The sequence below is a fragment of the Podarcis pityusensis genome, assembly GCF_964106645.2.
Source record: "Podarcis pityusensis genome assembly, chromosome: 3".
NCBI lineage: Eukaryota > Metazoa > Chordata > Lepidosauria > Squamata > Lacertidae > Podarcis > Podarcis pityusensis.
This window is the reverse complement of record NC_138026.1, coordinates 111,363,239-111,391,166: the sequence shown is the minus strand read 5'-3', so window position 1 is coordinate 111,391,166 and position 27,928 is coordinate 111,363,239. Positions and strand designations below refer to the sequence as shown.

General features: G+C 45.9%; 1 protein-coding gene across 3 annotated transcripts in view; it reads right to left on the bottom strand.

The window, feature by feature from the left end:
• The window catches only part of SPTBN1 (spectrin beta, non-erythrocytic 1), a 225,325-nt gene that overhangs the window by 80,071 nt on the left and 117,326 nt on the right, over positions 1 to 27,928 (bottom strand). For all 3 annotated transcript variants that reach the window (XM_081000778.1, XM_081000776.1, XM_081000777.1), the window contains one exon: positions 12,828 to 12,979. In XM_081000778.1, the coding sequence (XP_080856904.1) occupies positions 12,828 to 12,979 (152 nt within the window). The remainder of the gene's footprint in view (positions 1 to 12,827; positions 12,980 to 27,928) is intronic.

Below are 27,928 nucleotides of genomic sequence, written 5' to 3'. Positions count from 1 at the left end.
TGCTAAACAAGCAAATAAAGCTCTGGCTGCTCACAGTAATGAGAACTGGGAAGACTCCAGGAAGTGCTGGTTGCCAACATGCAAACCTCTTTTTAAAAAGGCCTGGTCAGAATCACAGCCACGGCTGATTGAGTAGGCTCTGTGAGAAGCGAACTTTACAACTTCTTTGGGGATCCTATATATATATATATATGAGCAAGATGGATGTTAGGAAGGAGAAATTCGTTCCAGCTCGCTCCCACGAAGGAACAAGAAAAGGAGGCACATAATCCGGCGGGGTGGTGAGAGCGAAACGTTGGAGACAAGCTGCAAATTGGGCAGAAACCACATTTAAAAAGCATCTGTCAAGTTGCAGCATTAAAGGGCTCTGTGTGCAGCTCCTAAAGAGGGGAAAAAAGAAAAATGGGGAGGGGGTGAGTCAGTGAGCTAACTGCCTCCGGAACAATTGCAATTTACTACATTGAAGTTAATTGGAATTCGTGGGATTGCTTTGTGAGGAACAGCAGAGCTACAATGCTTCCCAGAATTCATCTAGTATAATGAGTCAGGATTCTCCGTAATGATACGATATTAGCAACATGGGGGGCCCCTCCTCCTCCTGATGCAGATCATAAAGGCCAAAGATGAGGAACCTGAGGACCAGGGGCTGAATGTGGCCCCCAGGTCTCTCTATCTGGTCCTTGGAGCCCTCTCCAGAAGCCACACTAATCGCTAGCCCTGCTTTGCACCAGGAAGCTTTTGCTAGCTGAAAAAGTGTCCCTAATCTGGACGGAAGGCAGAGAGGGGTGAGCGATTGTGTGTGCAAACAAGCCTAGGGGACAAAGGTAGCATTTGCAGCTGCTGCTGGGCCTATTTTTGCCTCTGGCTCCACGCACCATTAGCATGTAGCCCTTAGCAGTTTGGCCAGAAGGGAGTGTGTCCCTTGCAGCTCTGGCCCAAGAAACAGCTTTTTTGTTCCCACTTCCTTTTCCTGACTTGCCCATTAGTCCAAGCATTCAAGCCTGCCAGAAGACATATCTGGCTTATGAGCCACCAAGATATATTCTGCCTGGGTTCCTGCAATGAACCCCAGGGGAGGCATAACATTAAAACACGTTGTTTTCCGGGGTGGTGGTGGGGGAGACTCTGGAGTCCGCTGGCAGTCCCAAAATGCCACGATTGTTATGTACTGAAGTTCTCACCCTGGGCCAGCAGGGGGATACTGTAGATAGTTTTCACTCAGGTCCACATATGCAAATAAGGGATTGAAAGTGACGTTCAGTGATTGGATAGTTACGGAAAATGGTTACTGTTGCATTCTAGTGGAGCTCTATATAAGCAGGCTGGCTGAACCCTTCAGTTCAGTTCAGTTCAGGCCTGTGAATAAACAAGAGCTGTTTGAAGAATCGCTGTGTCATCTGATATGTTCACCCACAACTTAACAACGACAATCCCACTTATGGCTTCTATGAAGAGCTACATTCCATTGGTGGTAATGTGTCAGAGAATGCATGGCAACAGTGGGCGGAGCAGGGAGCAAGCAGTGGGCGGAGCCATAGCCATAAGTAGGTGGAGCCAAGACCAAAAGTGGGTGGAGACAACTGCCCCCGCCACAACACTCCTTCTTTCCCTTTCTCTTCCTACCCACCTGGTGGGAGGAGGTAAGACAGGCTGCTCTTGCAAGATGCCCAAACTGATCACTTGGCAAGGTGGCTGCTCTATTGCGGCATCAATTTTTGGCCCCCTTCCTCCAGTTCCTCCCCCACCTTGACCTCTTTCCCACGGGGCTGCCATCTGCATGTGAAATTGAGCCAAAAGATGCAAGAAAGTAGACCCAAAACTGAAGGGGTTCATTGCCTTCCCACCTACGGCGCTACGAGAACGGGGTTTGCGGCATTTTAAAGGCGCTTCTGCACTCAGTAGGGTTCTCCTATCTCAGAGTCTGGCTCAAAGCTGCAGGGTTTTCTTCTCTGGGGAAGATGTCAACTAAGGGCAAGGGGCCAGTGCCAAGGAAGAAGGCTTGAGGACATCTGATACGTGTTATGCCCATTAAGCACCAGGCTCTGCCCTCCCCACATCCTGACAGGTAAAGATTTGCTACTAGGGTCTCCTGCCTTCCTCCACCAAGTCCCACCTCCAACTCCCAAGCTCTTCCTGCTTTCAGAAGGCCAAGCAATCCCCCAGCCAATGTGGCCTTGGGACACTGCCCTCTCAGTCATGACTTTAATGCAACATCTCTTTTGCTTTCCGTTCCGTCGATTTAAGCGACTCACTGAAACAGCTGCGGCAAAAACCAGAAGTTTATACAGCTGTATTATGTATCTCGGGGAAACATGTGGCATAAACATTAATATTTTGCTACAGTCACCCCTTTCTGACCCCTGTGACTCTGATGTAAAAAGTTTCACTTCATCTTGCTGCAATTCACTGAAATTCTTCATTCTGGGAGCATAACGGCAAGAATCTCATCTGTTTTGATCTGGAGAGGGGGAGGTTTATTGGTTTGTGGGGGTCCCCCCCCCGGTGTTTGTTCTTGTTTTTTATTATGAATTTTGTGTCTTTATCTTGTATTTTGATGTTGTGAACCGCTCTGAGTTCTGCAGATGAAGGACGGTATGCAAATTAATTAATTTCTGGGATCCTCCAGAAATAGCTATGGGTCTCCAGCTCCCCATGACCCCAATCCCAAGGATGGATCTACTAGGAAAGAGGGGCCACAGAAGCAACTTTAGACCACAAAAAAATGTGTCACACAACTCAAATTGATTATTCTTTTGTTATATATATATATATTTCGACAACCCCAAAGTTTGAAAGTCAGCAGCACAGATGTTGTGAAGGTTTGCCAATCTGTCATGGAACAATCCCACTGAAGAAGGTAAGAGGGGTTACCCAGACCTCGTTGCTGGTTGCGAAGGAGCCCCCCTAATAATTCAGAACCACTGAAGGCAGTGAAGGTCCTGTGTGAGTGTCTGGAGGTGGTTGGAGGATGGATGGTGGCTAACAGATTGGGGTTGAATCCTGACAAGACAGAAGTACTGTTTTTGGGGGACAGGAGGCAGGCAAGTGTGGAGGACTCCCTGGTCCTGAATGGGGTAACTGTGCCCCTGAAGGACCAGGTGCGCAGCCTGGGAGTCATTCTGGACTCACAGCTGTCCATGGAGGCACAGGTCAAATCTGTGTCCTGGAGAGCTGTCTACCAGCTCCATCTCGTACGCAGGCTGAGACCCTACCTGCCCGCAGACTGTCTCGCCGGAGTGGTGCATGCTCTAGTTCTCTCTCGCTTGGACTACTGCAATGTGCTCTATGTGGGGCTACCTTTGAAGGTGACCTGGAAACTACAACTAATCCAGAATGTGGCAGCTTGACTGGTGACTGGGAGCGGCCGCCGAGACCATATAACACTGGTCCTGAAAGACCTACATTGGCTCCCAGTACATTTCTGAGCACAATTCAAAGTGTTGGGGCTGACCTTTAGAGCCCTAAACGGCCTTGGTCCAGTATACCTGAAGGAGCGTCTCCACCTCCATCATTCAGCCCGGACACTGAAGTCCAGCGCAGAGGGCCTTCTGGCGGTTCCTTCAATGCGAGAAGCCAAGTTACAGGGAACCAGGCAGAGGGCCTTCTCGGTAGTGGCACCTGCCCTGTGGAACACCATCCCACCAGATGTCGAAGAGAAAAACAACTACCAGACTTTTAGAAGGCATCTGAAAGCAGCCCTGTTTGGGGAAGCTTTTAATGTTGAATAGACTATTGTATTTTAATATTCTGTTGGAAGCCGCCCAGAGTGGATGGGGAAACCCAGCCAGATGGGCGGGGTATAAATAAAAAATTATATTATTATTATTATTATTATTATTATTATTATTATTATTATTCAAGCTTCAGGGCCCCAGAAATGTAGGTCCCCCCTGACCCAGACCACTACACAGCTAGCTGCTCATGGGCAGCTCTCTTGCAAGATGCAGTCTGTCAACAAACACATGACCCAGGCTAGCTATTTTTCAGCTGGTATGGAAAGTAACTGCTGAGAAAACAAGGTTTAATTATCACTGTCGGAATAGAACTGGTGGTAATTAAGATCTGCAGGTCAGAGAGCTCCTTATCCTGTTGCTGATCAGCTGGTTTGTGGAAAGAGGGAATATTGATTTTGCTCCTCCAGAATTGCATTTGCTACCACTGGTAATAACTGTTTTTCTTTTCTCTTTTTCTTACACACCAACAAAACACAAAAAACCTGTACATTTACGTCATTTGTTACAAAGATATAAAATTAACAAGAACAACAACTCATGTATTTTGAAAATAAGTCTTCTTAAAGTACATCAAACTTCCCATCGTCTCCATTACCACTGGTAATAACTGTTTTTCAGTAATGTTGCACGCCAGTGGTTTGCTTTTTAAAAAAAGAAACAGGACTAAAAATGAGTAACTTCATAATGTTGCTCAGTGATTAACTGTGCACCCCTAGCCTTATATATTTTCCACCCTAAAAATCAGAGAAACTATATTTTTCAGAGGACTTAGCTTTTGCTACTTCAAAATATTTTCATCAAGTTAATTAGGAGCCCTAATCTTCCGCTCCAACTTTCTGGCAAATAGTGGAGACCTGTGGAAATGAATGTAGTAAGAATTGAACCCAAAAGGTACTTAGAAGCAAAGGAGGAGGAAATTTCTTGTTTTGTCTGTTTGTGCTTCAACCTATAGAACTGGAGCAAGTAAGAACGATTTCACAATGGACACCATTCATACTTGGAACATCTTTCCTCCAGTGGCGTAGCGTGGGGGGTGCCAGGGGGGCCGGCCGCACCGGGCGCAACATCTGGGGGGGCGCGCTCGCTGCCTCCGGAGTCGCCGAAGAGCCTCGGGCGCAGGCTGTAGCAGAGCCCCATGTCTCGTGGAACCGACGAGCTGTGCGCGCGCCCGGGCTGAAGGCGTCCGGCAGGCAGCGGCTCTCAGCCCCGCGCGTCAGGGCCGCGGAGGACGTGCCAGGCAGCCCCTCCTCACAGCCCCGCCTCCGCTGCTGCTGCTGCAGCTGCTGCAGCTGCTGGGCCATGTTGCATTTTCCTCGCCTCTCTGCCCCCCTCCTCCTCCGGGCAAGCGGCGTGGTTTGGGCGGCAGCGCCAGCAGCAACTCGACTCAGATCGGCAGGTTAGGGGTTGGGGGGGGCGCAAATTACTTGCCTTGCCCCGGGTTAGGGGGCGCAAATTACTTGCCTTGCCCCGGGTGCTGACAACTCACGCTACGCCGCTGCTTTCCTCAACCTGATGTCCTCCAGATACTGTGGACTACAGCTCCCATAATCCCTGACGATTGGCCAAGGTGGCTGGGGCTGATGGTCTTTGCAGTGCAAAACATTTGCAGGACATGAGATTGGGGGAAGCAGACATAGAATCACCCTGTGCAACAGAGGATAGGGTTTCTATACTTTAATAGGTGGGTAGAGAGAGCTGGACCATAAAGAAGGCTGATCGCCGAAGAATTGATGCTTTTGAATTACGGTGCTGGAGGAGACTGTTGAGAGTCCCGTGGACTGCAAGAAGATCAAACCTATCCATTCTGAAGGAAATCAGCCCTGAGTGCTCACTGGAAGGACAGATCCTGAAGCTGAGGCTCCAATACTTTGGCCACCTCATGAGAAGAGAAGACTCCCTGGAAAAGACCCTGATGTTGGGAAAGATGGAGGGCACAAGGAGAAGGGGACGACAGAGGACGAGATGGCTGGACAGTGTTCTCAAAGCTACAAACATGAGTCTGACCAAACTGCGGGAGGCAGTGGAAGACAGGAGTGCCTGGTGTGCTCTGGTCCATGGGGTCACAAAGAGTCGGACACAACTAAACGACTAAACAACAACAGAGTAAATTTTGGTTAAGTACTGAATATCACTTGCAGTGCTAAGACGCTGCAGGGTACCTGCCAAAATCCCATCTTTGACAACTGGAATTTCTGAACATTGTTCCATGGAACGTACAAGGGTTCGTTGGAAACTGTTGAGAGTTTCTTCACTAGATCAGTCACAACGGGCAGGTTTCCCTGCAGAGCAACAGGTAGTCACAGGCGAGCACTGGGTAGGTCTTAAGACGATATCTCATTCTCTCCCCACTCCACACCCCGAGCCACAATTCTATATCCACGAATTTGCATGCCAGAATCTTCTGCGACGTGCAGGGTTTCTGTGATGAAGCCGTCAATGCAGAAGAGGGTCCCTGAAGTTTTTAAAATACACTGTTGTGTACAGCTGTTAACACAGCATTGTATCTACAAGCTTGCCTGGTCACCATAGGTGATCAAGAATTTTGGTCAGGCGAGTATACATTAGAATACATTGGAGTATTCCATCCCTCCTCTGTCATCGATGTGTTCTTACGCTGTTTGTGACGAAGAGGTTTTTACTTCCCAAGCTTCTGTTAATACATAAGAGAAACTCTCTGCTCTACAACATCTGACACCCCTTGTCTACCCTCAGTGCCAACCCCAGATACTAGCTTCTGGGAATGAAGTGTTTATAAAGGGGAACTTGAATCTTTGAAGCAACATTCATGCAGAACAGAATCGACTGCTTTTGAGATATGCTATGGCCCAGCTGACAAGTAGCATGTTAGGCCTTGACTTGGAAGGTTAAGATTCAGCTGCTTCCCCTGTTCCTGGGTTAATAACAACCTACTCCACAGGCTTACGGCAAGATACTCCCTGATGTAAATAATAATAAACACATTTCCTCTTCCTTCAGTCTGAGGAAGTGGGACGGGGAGTTTGGACAGGGAGGAATGCAAACTGGCTTCCTTCGCTCGCTGTGTTTATGTTTGTTTAAGAATCTCAGTTATGTGCTGGGCACACATAAAGCGAGGCAACTTTAATTCCTTCTAATCTTCCCCCCTCTGTGCAATAAAGGGCAAAATTTGCCAGAGAAGATGCGTGCATGTGAGCTGACCTTTGGGGCTTTCGGAAAAAATAAAGGAATTATTGTTAAAGCACTGAACGGCCAAAAATGCCGTTTTATATAAACGAGCCTCGTGCCGGTGTGTTTGTGTTACTGTCGGGAGGGGAAGAATCCTAAAATGTTGTTGCCTTTTCACACTAGCTGGATTCTTTTCCCACTACGCAAATAGGAAAATAATCCACTTCTGACTTTTTAATTATCTGGCGGATTGACCTTTAAGGACTAGCCCTCTTGACTTATTTCCCCGAGGGCAAAAGTGATCCACCTTCACTTTCCTGAAACACTTTTGGATTTGGACAACAGAGAAGTTGTGCAAGGAAACATATCTTAAAAATAAGAAAGGTAAACTTTAGTGGATCTGCTAAGCAGTGGAAAGGATATCAATGTAGAAAAAATAAAATGGGGTGCATTGGTATACTCTTCTTTCACATACCCGCCTTCCCCATAACGGCGGCAGCTCCATTCATAAAATTGTAGAGTTGGAAGAGATCCTGAGGATCATCTAGTCCAACCTCCTGCAAAGCAGGAATATGCAGCTGTCCCATGTAAGGATTGAACCTGAAACCTTGGCGTTATCAGCATCACATTCTACCCAACTAAGCTGTCTACTTGGATTGGGAGATCAGCCACATTTAAGGTACCAATAACCTTGTATTTGGGACACAGGTGGCGCTGTGGGTTAAACCACAGAGCCTAGGACTTGCCGATCAGAAGGTCGGCAGTTCGAATCCCCGTGACGGGGTGAGCTCCCATTGCTCTGTCCCTGCTCCTGCCAACCTAGCAGTTCGAAAGCACGTCAAAGTGCAAGTAGATAAATAGGTACTGCACCGGCCGGAAGGTAAACGGCGTTTCCGTGCGCTGCTCTGGTTCGCCAGAAGCGGCTTAGTCATGCTGGCCACATGACCTGGAAGCTGTACGCCGGCTCCCTCGGCCAATAAAGCGAGATGAGCGCCGCAACCTCAGAGTCGGCCACAACTGGACCTAATGGTCAGGGGTCCCTTTACCTTTTTAACCTTGTATTTGCCTACCATATCCCATGCCATAATATATTTGTTGGGGTTGCATCTAATGGTTGAACAAGAGGAAGGCAGCTTGCCCCAAAGATCTTTCTCTTCTCCATCTCCCCTCTGCACCCTCTCCCTCCATATCCCACATCCAAACCCCTCTTCATAGGGTCAGGAGCCATTCCTGGTCACTGGGAGCTGTGCTGTATGGAGCGGCAACAGAAGTGGTTAATGTTTGTAATCAGGTGGAGGGATATTGCTTGTGCTTCTATATTGTCACGTTTACTGAGTGTTTTAATATTTATGTCCCTAAAGCGCTTGCTGAGTTACACGGGGAAATTTTCGTGGCACGTAACGGCAATCCAATCCCTGTATCAAATAAAAGGGGAGTGCAAAGTTGCGATTAGAAACTTCCCTTTCAAGACCCAGAACTTGAGAGGTAAAATAATACCTACTATACTCTGCTGCATTTAAAAACCAGCTAAGGAGCATTAAACTGCATTCAGGTGATCCTGCAAACCATTTCCTCCAAGCGCAAGAGGAGGAAATTAGAAGTGGCTTCTCCTCCATCATCATCTTCTTCTTCCAATTTTCTGGACCGTGGAGAACATTTCACACATTTACGTCCTATTACTGTGTGCAACAATATGGACAACTGATTCTTTAGTCTCTCGGTCTCTCTCATTTTCCCTTTTGTACTTTGAGCAAAGATCTTCTTCTATTTGAAGCTGCGTTCCCTCCCCCCCCCCTTAATATTGTGAAATAAATGAACGGATTATTATTGTTGAATTATTATTTATTTAACACTCGAGTCACTTTTGTTACAAAAACTCAAAGGAACAAGCACATACATTTTAAAAACCCCAGCATAAAACAAAAGGGAAAAACTAAAAACGCGAAAAAGATGTGTCTTTTTCCAAGCAAACCATAGCATGTCATTGATGTGTTTCAAGTTATCTCCACGGGAGCGAGATCCCGCCATTCAATTTCAGGTGAGTCCTCCTGCCTCACCTCCTGACTGGAGTCCTATGCATAGTCTCCACTGTTCAACGGCCACCTCCTCACCCTCTGTAGAGGTTTTTGGTGGATCGAGAAGGTTGATCTTGAGGGAAGTCTTCTCTCCCTCGGCTGTCACCTGGACTCACAGCTGTCCATGGAGGTGCAGGTTAATTCTGTGTCCAGGGCAGCTGTCTACCAGCTCCGTCTGGTATGCAGGCTGAGACCCTACCTGCCCGCAGACTGTCTCGCCAGAGTGGTGCATGCTCTGGTTATCTCCTGCTTGGACTACTGCAACGTGCTCTATGTGGGACTGCCTTTGAAGGTGACCCAGAAACTACAGCTAATCCAGAATGCGGCAGCTAGACTGGTGACTGGGAGTGGCCACCGAGACCACATAACACCGGTCTTGAAAGACCAACACTGGCTCCCAGTACATTTCCGAGCACAATTCAAAGTGTTGGTGCTGACCTTTAAAGCCATAAACTGCCTCAGCCCAGCATACCTGAAGGAGCGTCTCCATCCCCATTGTTCAGCCCGGACAGTGAGGTCCAGTGCTGAGGGCCTTCTGGCGGTTCCCTTGCTGAGAGAAGTGAGGAAACCCAGCCAGATGGGCGGGGTATAAATAATAAATTATTATTATTATTATTATTATTATTATTATTATTATTATTTGGCGTGGTGGTGAAGTGGCAGAGATGCCCTCCTGGCACTCACCAGAAGGGGGCATAGCAAGGCACCCAAGAGCTCAGGGGAGCTGCAGTTTGGCATAAACACCTGTGGCGCTGCCACTGCCAACTCAGACCTCCCCATACCTGGCTGGCACTTCCCCCTGTTCTATTGTTGTGGCGGCAGCAGGGCTGATGCCCCTCTGACCCCCACCCCAAAATATGCTGCTGTGGCACAAAATGCTGAACGTTTATCACGGGGCTACACCTTTGTCTTTTTCCTTAATTAATTACAGGTGTGGGGGGTGTTGGTCTTGTTTTCAGAACAAATAAGGAAATAATGCCCTAACAGGAACACGTGTGTGGATGCAGGAATGTTTAAGTGGAGTTGTGAACTAACTTTTTTTTTTTTACTGTAGCTTATATTCCCACCCACCCATTCTGGTCTTCTGAGGCACCAGACGTGCAGCCATTTTGTGGCTGCTTCTGCAGACACATTTCTAAAAAGCAAACAGTTGGGAATGGCCCTTGGGTGGCAGCTTATCTAAATTCTGGGCTGCAAAATCCTAGAAGGCTCCCTTGGCTTTAGCCATGATCCTACCCATCGAGCGTGGCAGTGGGATCACCAATGCTTAACTCAAAACAACTATCAGCATGCACTGAGGAAAAAGAAACATAACAAGGAGAGGGTTCAGCAAACGAGATTTAAAAGCTAATCCTGCAAACATACTTCGGAATGCATGCAATTATCTCAAGGCCTTCGCAAACCACTTTATCTAGATGTTTGTTTGCAGTGGAAGGCGTGCCAGAATGAGAGCTCTTTGCACAGAGATTGCTGCAGTTGTGTTCCTTCTAAAGTCAAGGCAACCAGGCTAGGAAGCACCTACTGTGTATTATAAAAATCAAGTCTTTGGAGCCTCACATAAGTACAGCCAAACGCATGTAGTAAATATGATAGCATTGCAACAATACTGTAAGTGAATTGGGGATGTTGCAGGCAGTTGAAGCTCAAAGGCTGGGAAGCGTAGCTCCCTGAGGGGAACAGAGGTCTCCAAACAACTTTTGCCACCGTTAACAAACCACAATTCCCAGGATCCTTTGGGGGAAAGCCATGACTGTTACAGCAGTAAAACAGTGCTTAAATGTATGGAGTGGGTCTGCCCCAAATGCAGCCTTTATTTATCATTCATTCTGATTTCAAAGAATCATAAAAACAAATTGGAAGGGACCCTGAGGATCATCTAGTCCATGGGTAGGCAAACGAAGTCCCAGAGTCCGGATCCGGCCCAATCGACTTCTCAATCCGGCCTGCGGACGGTCCAGGAATCAGCGTGTTTTTACATGAGTAGAATGTGTGCTTTTATTTAAAATGCATCTCTGGGTTATTTGTGGGGCATAGGAATTCGTTCCTCCCCCCCCCCCAAAAAAAATATAGTCCGGCCCACCACATGATCTGAGGGACAGTGGACCGGCCCCCTGCTGAAAAAGTTTGCTGACCCCTGATCTAGCCCAACCCCCTGCAATGCAGGAATATGCAGCTGTTCTGTGTGGGATTGTGGGGTGGCTATACGACAAGGAGCATTCATCCTGATTTCCTTGTGAAGAGTTTATATGTCTTTACACTGATCATTAGTTCATTCCCACTTTTCACTGAGTTTTCCCGTACTTTGCAAAAAATATGCTGTTGTTTTTTAAAAAGTGGGCTTGTTGCACTAGGGCAGTGAATCTTTTTTATCCAATTCAGTTGCACGACACTAAATTTCTTGAACTCCTCCCGCAAAATAGTGACAGCAAAGGCACCACTTGTGAGAACACAGAAGGAGCACCACTGGAACAGACCAAGAAGTTTGATAGTCCACCACCTCATCTTTAGGAGCAATAGCCTGTCAGTCAATGAATTTGTCCTTCAATACCAAGCTCACTTGTCCCCGTACCCATTTGTGGTGGTTAAGCAATTGGGTCTGACGGCTTTGCTTGCCCGAGCTGGAACTCTGGATTTCTGGGCCACAGAAAATGTATCTTGAAAGGCTGGTGCCAAAAGACGTGGGTGGCGCTGTGGTCTAAACCACTGAGCCTCTTGGACTTGCCGACTGGAAGGTTGGCTGTTCAAATCCCCGCAACGGAGTGAGCTCCCATTGCTCTGTCCCAGCTCCTGCCAACCTAGCAGTTCAAAAGCACACCAGTGCAAGTAGATAAATAGGTACCACTGTGGCGAGAAGGTAAATGGTGTTTCTGTGCGCTCTGGTTTCTATCACGGTGTTCCGTTGTGCCGGAAGCAGTTTAGTCCTGCTGGCCACACGACCTGGAAAGCTGTCTGTGGAGAAACGCAAGCTCCCTCGGCCTGAAAGTGAGATAAGCGCCACACCCCATAGTCGCCTTTGACTGGACTTAACCTTTACATTTGCCTTTGCCAAAAGAAGTATTTGGAAGAGTATGCCCCTAGGGCCACACGGCATTAATAATGATATCTTTCTTATTTATTACTTCACTGTTATCTAGCAGCTAACGGATAAAATGAATGACTGGAGTACTTTACTGAAACTTTCACAAAGCTTGAAATGTTTTTCTAAGTGATTTTATTTCACTTTTACTAGACCTCTGGTCTAGATGACACAAGTTCACAACCCAACTGCTGTTCATTAAGATCGGGACCAAAATATGCAGAATGTGGAATGTGCGACTCTCCAAAAGCAGTTGGACTCCAACTCCCATCATACCTGGCCTGGGATCTGGAAGGCCACAGGTCCCCCAACCTGATACCTTGTAGATGTTGTTGGACTACAACTCCCATCAGCCCCAGTGAGCACTTGCTGGGGCTGATGGGATTTGTAGTGCCACAACCTGTAGAGGACATTGTGTTGGCAGAGGCTGTTACATGGTAAGAGTCACACACAATAAGTTTATTCAGAGAACGCATTTCCCCCATCTGTCCCAATTATCCAGAGCGAACCCTTTCTAAACCTCTTAGCTCTTCACTCCTGTTAAAATCACGGCAAGAAAACGAGATGAAGGGTAATTTGCACATTTCACTCACATCAACTGAAATAACACCCCCCCCAAAAAAACATGGCAGGACTTTAATGTGAAATTGCCCCATGGCCACACTCAGTATATCATGAGAGGCACTCAATGCTCTTGCTTTGACTTTAGAACTAACAGACCTGCAGCAAAGTTAGACTCTTGTTACAACTGGGACGGCACAGATGCGATAAAGATTTGCATTGGAAATGGGCACTTACAAGTCTCTCTCCCGAAAGAACTTCCAGCAGTTTGATAAGCATCCGTCCATCGCGAAGGTCGGCGTACAAGTCCGTAATTCTACAGGACACACGAGCCAAGTGAGAGTTAACCCACTTCGTGAAAGTCTTCTTCTGGACTGCCTCTCGTTCATCTGGTGAAAAGACGTACAAAAGAATGGCAGAGTTTAAGCAGGGATGCAATCAAAGCACATCCTGATAAGACACTTCTTAGAGTGCATGACATGATCACACCCCCTTGTCCATCAAGCCCAGCAGTCTCTCCCAAATTGCAGCGGTACTTCCTGGATCAGCTGGCTGGGAATTTTTAAAACTGCACATCCCAGAGGGGACCTGGGACTGTCTATATTCAGGCTGAGCTACTGACCCGCCTTGTTTCCAAGAACCATTATAACTACCAATATTGTCATCCGTGTTCACCTGTAATACCCAAAGAATCACCACAAGCACTGGTTACAGGAGTCTGTAGTTTACCGTATTTTCCGCTCTATAAGATGCACCAGACCATAAGATGTGCCTAGTTTTTGGAGGAGGAAAACAAGGAAAAAAATATTCTGAATCCCAGAAGTCAGAACAGCAAGAGGCTCCCCCTGCCCTGAAGAGGCTTTGTGTGGCTAAGCCAGAAGCTAGAACGGCGAGAGGGAGCACTGCGCAGCGATCCCTCTCGCTGTTCTGGCTTCTGGGATAGCTGTGCAGCCTGCATTCGCTCCATATGACGCACACACATTTCCCTTTACTTTTTAGGAGGGAAAAAGTGAATCTTATAGCGCAAACAATACAGTAAGTCTCACTTGGCACAGGAAGATGCCTTCTATCATGCCAGACCATTGCCCTATTTAGCTCAGTGCTGCTGACACTGAATGTCTGCAGCTATCCACAGAGCCCAAGCTGTTCCCCTTATTCTTTGTTGATTTAGCTCTTCTAATAAAAAGAATGAAAGGGAGGGAGGATCGCCTAATGCAGTGTTTCTCAAACTTGGGTCTGCTGCTATTGTTGGACTACAAACCCCATCATCCCTAGCTAGGAGGACCAGTTGTCAGGGATGATGGGAGTTGTACTCCAGCAACAGCCTGGGAAACAAAGTTTGCGAAACACTGAAATTTGTATGGATGGTTCTAAAGCCCCACAAGGTTTGAAGTTAATCTGGTTTTACAAAAAGCCATGGGCAGACAGGGCCCAGCTTTGGCCGAGTTCTTGGGAGCACTTTCACAACTGTTTGCATGGCCAGTTGTTGGGCAACACAGAGTTGTTTTGCCGTTGCACAAGAGCAGCACTCCAGACAAGTCACCATCGGACTGCCCAGTGACCTTGGGTTGTATTCAAAGGCGGTTCTGTCTTATTTGAAAAATAAAAATCGGCTCATGTAAAGCAGGGCAAGTGATTCCCTCTTACCCACTTCCCAAAATATGCACCTGAGGAATGTGGGATCTTTAAGGAACAGAATAAGCTGGTGCTGACCTTTAAAGCCCTAAACGGCCTCGGTCCTGTATACCTGAAGGAGCGTCTCCACCCCCATCGTTCAGCCTGGACACTGAGATCCAGCACCGAGGGCCTTCTGGCGGTTCCCTCACTGCGAGAAGTGAGGTTACAGGGAACCAGACAGAGGGCCTTCTCGGTAGTGGCGCCCGCCCTGTGGAACGCCCTCCCTTCAGATGTGAAGGAAATAAGCAGCTATCTTCTCTTTAAAAGACATCTGAAGGCAGCCCTGTTTAGGGAAGTTTTTAATATTTAATGCTGTATTGTTTTTAACACTTGATTGGAAGCCGCCCAGAGTGGCTGGGGAAACTCAGCCAGATGGGCGGGGTATTAATAATAATAATAATAATAATAATAATAATAATAATAATAATATTGTTGTTGTTGTATATGACATGGAAGGCTGCAGCGGTGGCGATCATGAAGATAAGAGTATTCAGATTTGTAGAAAGACTTTACAGCAAGGCAAAACCCCATTTGATACAACTGCCTTTAATTTTTTGTTAATCATTCCCCCCCCAAAAAAACCCCCATAAGGCAATATTTATACGTACAGAGAATCCAAAAATATATATAAAAAAGCTCTGTGGCAAAGCACATCTTTGCATACAGACGATCTCATGCTTTTGCCTGTGTTAGAGGTTCTCAGGTAGCAGAGCTGGTGAAGATCCCTGATTGAGATCTTGGGAGACCCACTGTCAGAGCACAGCAGTGCTTCAGCTCAGTGCAAAGCAAGATCCTGACGCCCAGAACAATCTTGGACGCATTCAAAATTAAATTGCAATGCCCTGCCTCTCCCAGTCCGCCCCCACAAAAAACAACCTCAGCCTGTTGTTTTCTAAAGACCTTTCGTGATTATTTCCCCTCACAATAATGGTAGCAATATTGTCCGCACAGGACACTCAAGACTTTGGGAGGGATTTGAAGGGATTTGTGCTTGGAGAGGTGAATTCCCTCTATATTCTAGCCATGGAGCCCACATTCTTTGCTTTCACTGCAAATAAACCTTGAGGCAGAGGTCTGGCTGTGGTGGTCAGCCGATGTCATTTATTTAATTGCTAATTTTCTGTCTTGCCCTTCTTCCCAAAGGAGCCCTGGGTGGCAATCAGCAAAACAGTAACTTTTTTCAATTGAAAACATCTTAAGAAAAAAAACCAACCCCAAACACATATCCTCACAGCCAATCATTTCAAGCATTTACAGGAACAATATTTCAGCCTTGAGATGCCTGTGTGAACAGGGTACTCACTTCAGGCTAGAGGGGAAGGTTGACACACGAATGAATGTTCCCCCACATGATAACAAGGGTTTCCTGCACATGTAAACATGGAAGCCAGGAACACATGTTCCAGGCTGCACCTCCACCATCCATTTAAAGCACGACGATAGCTTTCAGTCATAGCTTCCCCCAAAGAATTCTGGGAGTTGTAGTTTGGTTAAGGGTGTTGACACTTACTCCCCAGCATTCCCTGTGAGGAGGGACTGGTTGTTCAAGCACACTGAGGACAGTAGCCCTGGGAAAGGAATAGGGGCCTCTGAACGACTCCCAGCACCCTTGACAAACTACAGTTCCCAGAATGCTTTGGGGGAAGCCATGATTGTTTAAAGTGGCATCACAGGGTTTTAAATGTGTGAAATGTAGCTCCAGTTTTTAATCATCATCATCATCATCATCATCATCATCATTTATACCCCAACTATCTGGCTGGGTTTCCCCAGCCACTCTGGGCGGCTTCCAACTGAATATTAAAAACAATACAGCATCAGACATTAATAACTTCCCAAAACAGGGCCGCCTCCAGTTGTCTTTTAAAAGTAAAATAGTTGTTTATTTCCTTGACATTTGAAGGGAGGGTGTTCCACAGGGAGGGTGCCACTACCAAGAAGGCCCTCTGCCTGGCTCCCTGTAACCTCACTTCTCGCAGCGAGGGAACCGCCAGAAGGCCCTCAGAGCTGAACCTCAGTGTCCGGGCTGAACAATGGGCGTGAAGACGCTCCTTCAGGTATACAGGATCGAGGCCGTTTAGGGCTTTAAAGGTCAGCACCAACACTTTGAATCGTGCTCGGAAACATACTGGGAGCCAATGAAGATCTTTCAGGACCGGAGTTATATGGTCTCAGCAGCCGCTCCCAGTCACCAGTCTAGCTGCCGCATTCTGGATTAATTGCAGTTTCCGAGTCACCTTCAAAGGTAGCCCCACGTAGAGCGCATTGCAGTAGTCCAAGCGGGAGATAACTAGAGCATGCACCACTCTGGCGAGACAGTCCATGGGCAGGTAGGGTCTCAGCTTGCGTACCAGATGGAGCTGGTAAACAGCTGCCCTGGACACAGAATTAACTTGCACCTCCATGGACAGGTGTGAGTCCAAAATGACTCCTGGGCTGCATACCTGGTCCTTGAGGGACACAGTTACCCCATGCAAGACCAGGGAGTCCCCCACACCTGCCCGTCCCCTGTCCCCCAAGAACAGTACTTCTGTCTTGTCAGGATTCAACCTCCTGACAAGAAGGGAGGCTCTCTATGTAAAGAAGGGAAGCATTCGATCAAAGAAGCCCTGACCTTCCATTTGAGGTGTGGCAGAGTTATTAGGCTTCTTGTCTGTTGCTAACCTCCAGCTTCAATACGCTACAGACCTTTGCTCTGTGACATCACTTTCTGTGGTGTGTGTGTGTTTTTTTATATTAAGCCTCCATTCTTGTTGCTGTTGTAAGTGTTGCCTCATAACTACAAAGTGCACCCAACTTTATTTCCATTGCAACACTGGAATGCAAAACATCCAAGTGGAGGCTGGAGAGGTCGAAATGATTCGGGCAAACAGAACAGGGAGGCAATCCCCTTCGCTAGAAAGCACAAACCTCATTTTAGCAAAGCAAATACTGCAAAACCAATAATTTAAAGCCCTATAAGGCCTAGGGCCCTCGTACCTATGGGACCGCTTCTCCTGGTGTGCCCCACAGAGGACCTTATGGTTTGCAAATAATAACATTTTGGAGGTCCCGGCCTGGTAGAACGCTCTGTTGCAAGAGACCAGGGTCCTGTGGGATTTGACATCTTTCCACAGGGCCTGCAAGATGGAGCTGTTCTGCCAGGCCTTTGGTCGGGGTTCACTCTGACTCCCTCTCCCCTTTCGTAAGAACTTGCATGAAAGTGGCCTCCCAATTTTTCTCACAGACCCATATAAGTTCAGCACAGTTGGTGAGAGTCTAAGGTCCCCAACCCTAATCTGCGGGTTGCCATCTGATTGGATTTTATTCTGATCCTGATCTGATTTGAGGATGTATTTTAATTGATTGTCTGATTTTATGTTAATGTGTTATACATTTGATGTTTGCCGCTCTGAGCCCGGTTTTAGGCAGGGTATAAATAAAAATTATTACCAATGAACGAGTGGCATTGAGTTGTCCTTGTATGAGTATGGCATAATCTCTTTGTTTGCTATCATCAGTGTGTGTGTGTGTGTGTGTGTGTGTGTGTGTACGGTATGTATGTATCTATAATCAACAGCTGATTTTTTTTTACCCCCGTCTGTAACTGTCCTGGATATGAAATTGTTTTAAAATATGCAATAGTTTAAAATATGTTTTATTGCTGAAGGTCATGTTGTTAAATTGCCTTTGAGGTGTCTCACAGGAAATAATTCATAAATGGAATGGAATGGAAATTTCGAAAAATCTCCTGAGTAGCGGGCACAGTTATGCAGATTTCCTGTGTTCAACGGGTCAGCAAAGAGGCAACCCCATGTAGGCTAGAACATCATCATCATCATCATCATCATCATCATACCCCACCCATCTGGCTGGGTTTCCCCAGCCACTCTGGGCAGCTCACAGCATATATAAAAACATAGTAAAATATCAAGCATTAAAAAGAACTCCACTGGCAAATTTGGTTGCTGTCTTCTACCATCCATGAGAAAATGAAGTAAGGCAATAGAGACTCATAACAGGATAGAGAACTCTTATTTATGTCTGCCAAAATATGGATAAATTGCCATGGAAAGGTTGCCTGGAGTCCAGACAAACAGTATTTTGCAGGAAGAAGTTGAGCCAATACCAGAATTTCGAGTTTTCACATTTATAGCGGAATTAAGTGTTCTGTCACCCCTAGCGTAACAAATCCGCTTTTTAAGAAAAAAATTAAAAATGACTATTTGTAGTTTGACTATCTGGAAGAATTAGACATAGGATGAGTGCACAAACAAATCAAAACTAATGTTCAGCGAAGACCAGATATAATCTAGCTAAACTTTGTGAAAGCAAATTTGGATGAATAGTCAATAAAAAAGGTCATCTGGAGAGGCTCTAAATGAATAGTGCCTTAAGAATGTCATTTATTTCCCAATTTCCTCTGCAAAATATTAAATGCATGGTCGTTTTTTTAACTAAGCCATTTCCCCCGCTATTTTACTTCCCCTAATTTCACATTTCCATGTTTTTAGGCAAGATGTGAAAAACTGACTTCTCAAGAACTGTCTGCAGGCTTCCCTGAAGTAAAACATGCAATGCAGGGAAGAGGAGTCCCAGCTGTGTTCACAGAAAAGTTCTCCAGCTCACCCAGCAAATACGGAGAATCTCCCCGGCTGCTGTGTACACACTGAGCATGTTCCAAATACACAGGCTAACCCACATCGCAGGGGCATCGCCGGGCCATGAGAACATTGTGCCGGCTGACCTTTGCTGAGCGGATTTCAAGAAGGTTGTGTGCGTTTGCCGTGGAGTGGAAACAGCAGCTGGCCGTTTCTGTTTGAGAGTTTCACAACCATCGAAAAATCTCTCCGTAGTCTCTTGCCATTTTCATGCAGATAAATCGAACGGACAATTTTCTCTACCAAACCACTGAAGTTTGAAAATGCAACAAGGATGATGTACAGTGGTACCTCAGGTTACAGACGCTTCAGGTTACAGACTCTGCTAACCCAGAAATAGTACCTCAGGTTAAGAACTTTGCTTCAGGATGAGAAGAGAAATCGTGCTCTGGCGGCAGCGGGAGGCCCCATTAGCTAAAGTGGTGTCTCAGGTTAAGAACAGACCTCCAGAACGAATTAAGTTCTTAACCCAAGGTACCACTGTATAGGTCTTGATGGATTTATTGAACGAAAGACTTTGTTCCTGTACTTAAGAATGGATGCCAGGCCAAGTCAGCTCCTAAGGAAGGAAGGAAGAAGCATCCGCAAAAGAAGATAAAGAATTCTGGCAAAATAAATTATTGAACTATGCTGGACAAATCAGTTAACTTGAAATCCAAGAAAGAAAGAGGACTTTGGGGGGGGGAAGGGGGGGAGGAATGTTTAATGCATATCTTTTAAGCTTTGTGCATAGTGTTTTACATTAGTATAACTTTAAATGTCACTTGTAATAAGATGAAGGAGGTTTAAAACTGGATTATTAAGAATATAAGGTTTTAAGGACGTGAGTGAACAAGTTCTAAACAATGGAACCAGGAGGGGTAGTGGAGGGAAGTCAAGCAAAAATTATGGTTAAAAATTGGTTTATGGTGTTTTTGTTGTTATTTTTGGAAAATTAATAAAATGTTATCAAAAAGGAAAAAAAGGGGGGGGAGAAAATGCAACAAGGATAACTAAACAGTCACATGCCTTCTTGGAGGGCTGAAGTTGTGCTTTCCTCCACCACCCCCCAAAAAGAACAGTTTATTGAAATGCATTCTTTCTAAAAGCAAACGCAGAGCTCTGAAAACTTTTGGTGCAACTCTGCAAAGCTCTGGTGCACCTAAGGAGGGATTTTTCTCCCTTCCTCAATCCAATAACTAGGTGGACATCTCAGCTTGAGAATTCCATAAAGGTACAAAGGTCATATCTTCATCACCTGCTTTACAGAGGCTGGTCTTCTACCTGAAAGGCTATCAGAGAACAGTTCTCTAACCATCCAAAAAGTTATACAGTCCAAGTCCCATTTAAAGATAAAGAACCCTAAAAAAGAGAGCAGAACCCTAAAAAAAGAGAGCAAAAGGGGCTTTGAGGTATGGAAGTGAGAGCTGGACCATAAAGAAGGCTGATTGCCAAATATTTGATGCTTTTGAATTATGGTGCTGGAGGAGACTCTTGAGAGTCCCATGGACTGCAAGAAGATCAAACCGATCCATTCTGAAGGAAATCAGCCTTGAATGCTCACTGGAAGGACAGATCCTGAAGCTGAGGCTCCAATACTTTGGCCACCTCATAAGAAGAGAAGACTCCCTGGAAAATACCCTGATGTTGGGAAAGATGGAGGCACAAGGAGAAGGGGACGACAGAGGATGAGATGGTTGGACAGTGTTCTCGAAGCTACAAACATGAGTCTGACCAAACTGGGGGAGGCAGTGGAAGACAGGAGTGCCTGGCGTGCTCTGGTCCATGGGGTCATGATGAATCGGACACGACTAAACGACTAAACAACAACAACATCAAGATTTAGCCTGGACAGCAGATTAAGCTAAGGGTGCTGACCTCACAGAACTACAATTCCCTTAACAAACTACAGTTCCCAAGGTTCCCTGCGGCTGTTGAAGTAGCATAAGAGTGCTTTAAATGGAAGATGTTGAGGATGCAACCTAAGTGGGTTGCCAGATCAGGGAAACCCAATTTCCTCCAACTGCTGCAAGAGATCAGCTCCACAAAAGCAAGTCAGAGAAGCATAGAAGCTTTTCTTTTGGGAATTATAGGGACAGAACTACCTAAAATTTACAGAAAGTTAATCATGGATGTTACTACAGTGGCTAGAATGTTACTCGCCCCAAATCGCAAAGAAGCAGAAGTCCCAGCAAAGGAAGAATGGCTACAAAAACCTATGGAATACGCACAAATGACGAAACTTACCGGAAGAATAAGAAATCCAGATAACAAACTTTTTATAAAATAATGAAAATGGAATATTTACAGAGAAACTGTAAACAGATATGAATGTTGGCAGGATAGCTGTAATAACCTGCAGTTTTATAAGAGTATATATTTAAAGTAGATGAATAAATGAGCAAATTAAATGAATTTGGATAAGCAGAAAAATAAATTTAAGGAACCGCAGAAAGAGGGGGAAGGAAGTTAAGTTTTGAAATGTCAAAATGATTGTAAAATTGGTGACATGTATAAAATTAGTGAAATGTATAAACTTGAAAAGTATACATAAAAAATTGATTATTTTTAAAAAATCATAGAATCGTAGCGTTGGAAGGGACCCTGAGGATTATCTAGTCCAACCCCCTGCAATGCAGGAATACACCGCTGTCCCATACGGGGATTGAACCTGTAAACTTGGCATTATCAGCACCATCCATGCTTTAACCAGCTGGACAGTCGTCTTTTCCTTCATTTTGTTGGGTTATGAACAAAGCTATTTTACGGCCCGAGGCTGCAAGGCTCCATAGCTCCAGTGCACTGAATGTGCTTTGCAGGCAGAAAGGGTTTGGAATCCCTGGTTTTAAAAGGTGTCAGGTGATGGGAAACTTGAGACCCTGGAGAGCCACTGCTGGCCTGAGAAGACGTGACTAGGCTAGCTGGGCAGACAAGACTGACCTGAAAAAGCAGTTTCCAGTGTTTATCAGGAGCATTTGCAGCGCAGCAGTATGACACCTGCTTCACGTGTGTGAGCTTTCGGATTCAATCCCCAGCTTCTTCAGATACAGCTTGGAGAACCTGCTATCTGAAGACCTAGACCACCACTGCCAGTCAGTGCAGTGCCGGCGGACTGTCTCGCCGGAGTGGTGCGTGCTCTAGTTATCTCCCGCTTGGACTACTGCAATGCGCTCTACGTGGGGCTACCTTTGAAGGCGACCCGGAAACTGCAATTAATCCAGAATGCGGCAGCTAGACTGGTGACTGGGGGTGGCTGCTGGGACCACATAACACCGGTCCTGAGAGATCTGCATTGGCTCCCAGTACGTTTCCGAGCACAATTCAAAGTGTTGGTGCTGACCTTTAAAGCCCTAAACGGCCTCGGCCCAGTATACCTGAAGGAGCGTCTCCACCCCCATTGTTCTGCCCGGACACTGAGATCCAGTGCCGAGGGCCTCTGGCGGTTCCCTCATTGCGAGAAGTGAGGTTACAGGGAACCAGGCAGAGGGCCTTCTCGGTAGTGGCGCCCACCCTGTGGAACACCCTCCCAGCAGATGTGAAGGAAATAAGCAGCTACCCTATCTTCAAAAGACATCTGAAGGCAGCCCTGTTCAGGGAAGTTTTTAATATTTAATGCTGTACTGTTTTTAACACTTGATTGGGAGCCGCCCAGAGTGGCTGGGGAAACTCAGCCAGATGGGCAGGGTATAAATAATTTATTATTATTATTATTATTATTATTATTATTATTATTTTGAGCTAGATGGACCAGTGGTCTGGCCCTGCGTGAGGAAGCTTCCTGTGTTTTCAAGACCTCTGAGACCCTTTTTTATGAATTAAAACTGGAGTTGCACTCCACACACCCCAAATGCCCACTTTTCAAGGAGACACCTGCTCCGCACGTTTGCTTGTTTTTCCTCTTTCTTCCCCCTCCCTCTTTCCTTTTGTGCTGTGTCCTTTAGATTACAAACCTGCAGGCAAAGAACGGTTTTCTTAAGATTAGGTATATTGCTTTCAAAATTGGTTTACACGTCAATTTACATTACGAATACCAGAGAAAATAAGATAGAGGAGGAAAATCCTTGTGATAATGTTTAATAAAGTGAGTAGGAAAGACGAGATCATCAGAGGTAAAACAGATACTGGGGTGGAGGGGAACCCGCAAGAAAAATTGTCGTTGGAAATAACACTTGCCCTTCTCTTAATCTACTGAGTTACAAAGCTCTTACAGAACCAGAAAAGGACTAATACGAAACCTTGTTTCTTAATCCAAAATATTTTGAAGGGGGTTTGTTCAAACTCTCTTGTTTTTAACTGATCTTCCAGAAGCGGCTCCCGGAGCCGTCCTGTCTGAAGAGCAGCCGAAATACGCTTTCCGTAAATAAACGATTAGACAAGCAATTGTTATTGATCATTAATTAGCTGGGCATGACATCTAAGGCTCCGGGAGCCTTAAAGGGGTTGCACAGATGGATAAAAGCTTTGTATCTGCAGGGTAGGGTGGGAGACCAGCGCTGAAGATTTCTAATTAAAGCCAGAGGATATGGGTGGAGTAGCCAAACGTCAGATAGCAGTTGTTTCCTGGGGTCTGTATACACACAGAGAGGGGAGGGAGACAATCTAAGCATCGTACAAAGCTCACGCGGCAGGAAAAGGGAAGTAGCTCTCTAGAGTTTTGCATTGATAACACAGTGTGTTGGACTTATCTCTAGAGCCACTTCCACCAGGCGGAAACCCCAGAGGACGCAAATAAGCTGTCCGAATAAAGGGCTGGTAACTTGAGAGTTTGGGTGAAGATTTGACATGTGTCCCTATAGGTGCAGTGCACCTTTACATGGGGCTGCCCTTGAAGAAGCGAGAGCTGGACCATAAAGATTGCCGAAGAATTGATGCTTTTGAATTATGGTGCTGGAGGAGACTCTTGAGAGTACCACGGACTGCAAGAAGATCAAACCTCTCCTTTCTGAAGGAAATCAGCCCTGAGTGCTCACTGGAAGGACAGATCCTGAAGCTGAGGCTCCAATACTTTAGCCACCTCATGAGAAGAGAAGACTCCCTGGAAAAGACCCTGATGCTGGGAAAGATTGAGGGCACAAGGAGAAGGGGACGACAGAGGACGAGATGGTTGGACAGTGTTCTTGAAGCTACCAGCATGCGTTGACCAAACTGGGGGAGGCAGTGGAAGACAGGAGTGCCTGGCGTGCTCTGGTCCATGGGGTCACAAAGAGTTGGACACGACTAAACGACTAAACAACAACAACAACAAGCCCTTGAAGACCGTTTGGAAATTTACATCCAGAAACTGTGACTTAGGCTAGCAGTGCATTTGTGTAAAGGAATATTGGCAAAAATCATAAAAGTTGTTTCTGATGTATTTCAGGTTAAGACAGAAGTCAATAGAGAAATGCTTATCTCAGGAATACTGGGGGATAGTAAAATAGAAAGAAAAGAGCAAGATTGGTATAAAATTATGATCTTAACTGGTATGCTTGTTATTGCATCAAGATGGAAAGAAAAGGATAAATGGACAATGGAAAAATGGAATGACTATGTTTTTGAATATATATAATCTGATATATTTGAACAGGTAATGACGGAAGATACATGGGAAAATAAATCTCAAAAGATTTTGAATAAATGGACACGTTATAGGAATTGGATAGCATGGGGGAAGCCAACCCAAACATCCAAATTAGAAGGAATAATCTGTGCACATGGTTAAAGATTTGAAGAGATAACAATTTGGGGGGGAGGGGTTAAAGGGGAGGGAGGAAGGGGAAAAAATTGGCTGGAAGTCATTGGAATCTTAAGAAGAACATGATACAATGTAACAAACACTAATACATTTTTTTTCCTATGGATAATTTTATTATATGTTACTTTTTTCTAATTTCAATAAAGCATTTTAAAAATGAAACACACACACACACAAACACTTAGGCTAGCAGGAATTGGGAGCAGAGATTGTATTGAAACAATTCCAGTAAGTTTCTCAGCTCAATTCAGAAGGCTGGCCGTAATGTTTGAAGCCCTGCAAGGCTGAGGAACCAGATATCGCTGGACTGCCGTCCGGCCATTGCAGACAATAGTGAGCCAGATGAGTCAGAGGTCCGACTCAGTAAAAGCCAACTTCCTATACCCATAGGTAACAACACACAACTCGGCGGTTCACTCTCATTCATTTCAATGGGTTCAGGGGCCGGCCCTGACATTGGGCAGAATGAGGCAGCCACCTCAGGCAGCAGATGCTATGGGGCGAAAAGCAGCAAGAGCCACGGAGTCTGCCCTGAAGCCAAGTAGGCTAACCTGCTGCCCTCAGGTGTGGTGGGGGACTCTGCCCCATTGCCGGAGGGCAGCTTTCATACATGGAATGGGGGAGATATCTCAGTCAGAAAATTTCTTTCGGTCGGCCCTGAACACACTCATTTATACCAAATGAACAGCAGAGTGTGAAGGGCACAGATGGGGGAGCACAGAGCTATCTGTTTATTTAAATACCGTTATTTTTCCATCTATAAGATCCCCCCCCATGTATAAGACACCCCCTATTTTGGGGGACTCAGTTTTAAGAAAATGGGGGGGGGGGGAGGAGATGGCCCAGAGTATAAGACGCCCCCTAATTTTTGACATTATTTTTTAGGGGAAAGAACCTAGTCTTTTACACAGAAAAATACAGTACTTCTAAGCTGTGCTATCGTAGGAAGCATGTGCAGCGTAAAAACATTCACGTTCTAAAGACCTGTCACAGCAGTACGGTGTTGAAATGGTGTCTAAAAGAAAAGCGGGGGGGACTCCCACTGGCAAGGAGTTCCACAGGCAGGGCCAGCCATGCTAAAGCCTGATGAAGGCCGACTGAACCTCAGGGGTACAGGGGAAGACCACCCAAAGGAGCCCATCAGAAAACCTCAGGAGCATAAGGGATTAGGTATTTTGGTCCCGAGCTGTTTGAGGCACAATAACCTTGAGATCTGGCAGCAAATTGGAACCGGTGCTGCTCTCTCAGCAAAAGAGTAACACGGCAGTCTGGCTGCTGCGTTCTGCAGCAGATACAAAGGCAGCCCCACGTGAAGGACACCTCAAGCCTTGAGGTGACGTTCAGCTGGGCAATCCCAAAATCTCTCCCCAAGCGCCTCCTGCCAAATACACTTCTGGAATCCGAGGCCTCCTTGCCAAACAAAGGCACATCTCTTGTTGCGATGCCAGCCATGTATTCGCTGGGTTTGAAAGAAAGGCATTGCAGATAAAATTGCCAACGACATTCTAAACGCTTCATGGTAGAATTTAGTCATGCTTTATTTGTTTGGGGTAGCTCGTTCAATCTGCTTTAAAGCGTTTGAACCACGGTGATGCAGAAGGCAGAACTGTCGTCCTACGTGTTTACTCAGGTGAGCAGACTTCCCAAACCTATAATCATCATTCATCATTTATGTGGCATTATTGTGTTTGGCAGTCACTTGGCCACGCCTACCCACAACCATTCAGGGTTAGAGGACATGTTTTAATGCTGAAAGCAAGGAGTGAAACCGAGACCAGGGAAACTATGGATACCACTTTTGGATCTTTAACTATGGTTTGAAGTCCTGGTTTGCTCTGAGAAACTGAAAACCATAGTTTCCCTATTTGGACTGAAACAGTAAACTAAGGAAGATTTTGACATTGCTTTCAGGAACACCATGAAGGGAGGAGAGAAATAAGGGCACAGACAAAAGTCTCGTTCAAAACTTGGCTCCTTAAAAGTGGGATAGGATTGTTAAAACCAGGACTCCCTGGCGGATCACGCTGGGAATGTTGAAAGAACAGATTTCTGAAATCTTTCTGTTTGCTTAGGGCATGCTAACACCGATGAAATCTCCACTCAGGCTATCAGAGTGAATGGGATTATTCTGGTGTAACACGTCCACTGACTCACCCCTCCAGCATGAGAAAAAGGTCAATAGTGCAAAAAAAGAAAATAAAAGAGGAAGGCAGGGCAAGAGTCACATTGCTGTCAGGAGATTCAGGATGCAGGACATTACTTGGGACTCAGAATTGTTTTCTCAAGAAATGGAAATACGCCTTTAGATCCCGCCCCACCCGCCAGAGCTCCATAAATTCCTGCAATTCCTGGAGCTTTTCCCTTTCAAGAAGAATGCCCTTGAAAACATTGCTGCCCTGCGAGAGCAGCTTACTTCTGTTGCTCCTCTTGGGTGAAACAATCACCCAAAAGAGAACCTTTGGAACCAAAGCAGGCAAAGTACTAGCTGTGGAATTTATTTTTTATTTTTTGCTGGCTACAGGCTCTACCAATTAAAAAAGAAAAACCAGAATTGACCCGAAGCTGAACTTTAGATTTCATGCAGCTTATCACAATGCACGTGTTGTTAAAGGGCTTGCCCATGCCAGGATGTCTGTGTTATCGACACAACCGCTTTCTGCGAACGGCCACTTATAATATTCCATTATCCACCTCTGCACTTCTCTGTATTTTATTGGCGTTAGACTTCACGGCTTATACAGTCCCTGCCCCTGCCCCCAATGCAATGCAATATAGCATTTCATGCATCTGATGAACTAGTCTCCATAGGACTTCTCACTCCTGCACAATCACTCATCCTCATTTTCTGAAGCAACTGCTCAATTTTACCTCTCTGGCTGAGCAAAAAACTTCCATCCTGTGCACGCTCAACATTGACACCTAGATAGGTTTTGACAGCACCAAGCTGTTTAAGCTTGAATCGTTTACCTAGCTCTTTGGCAAACTTTTCCGCCTGTTCATCTGTTTCTGAGACGAAAAGCACGTCATCAACAAAAAACAACACCAGTCAGTCATGTTTTTCTGTGTTCTGATCAACGCTGAATAAACTTGTAAATAATGCTCTCCTGACTGCAACTTTTGGCTGTGCATTATCTGCTGATAGAGTGTGCATGAGCTCTGGAATGTGGCAAGAAATCTTCTAGAAACTCATGTCGCTAATTGATGATACTGTGTGCCTACGGGAGGTCGATGGATCGTCCGGCAGACGGCCTGGGCCCATAGCCATGTTAAGTAGATTTATTGCTTTATTCTTGGCGTCCGGCATGCTC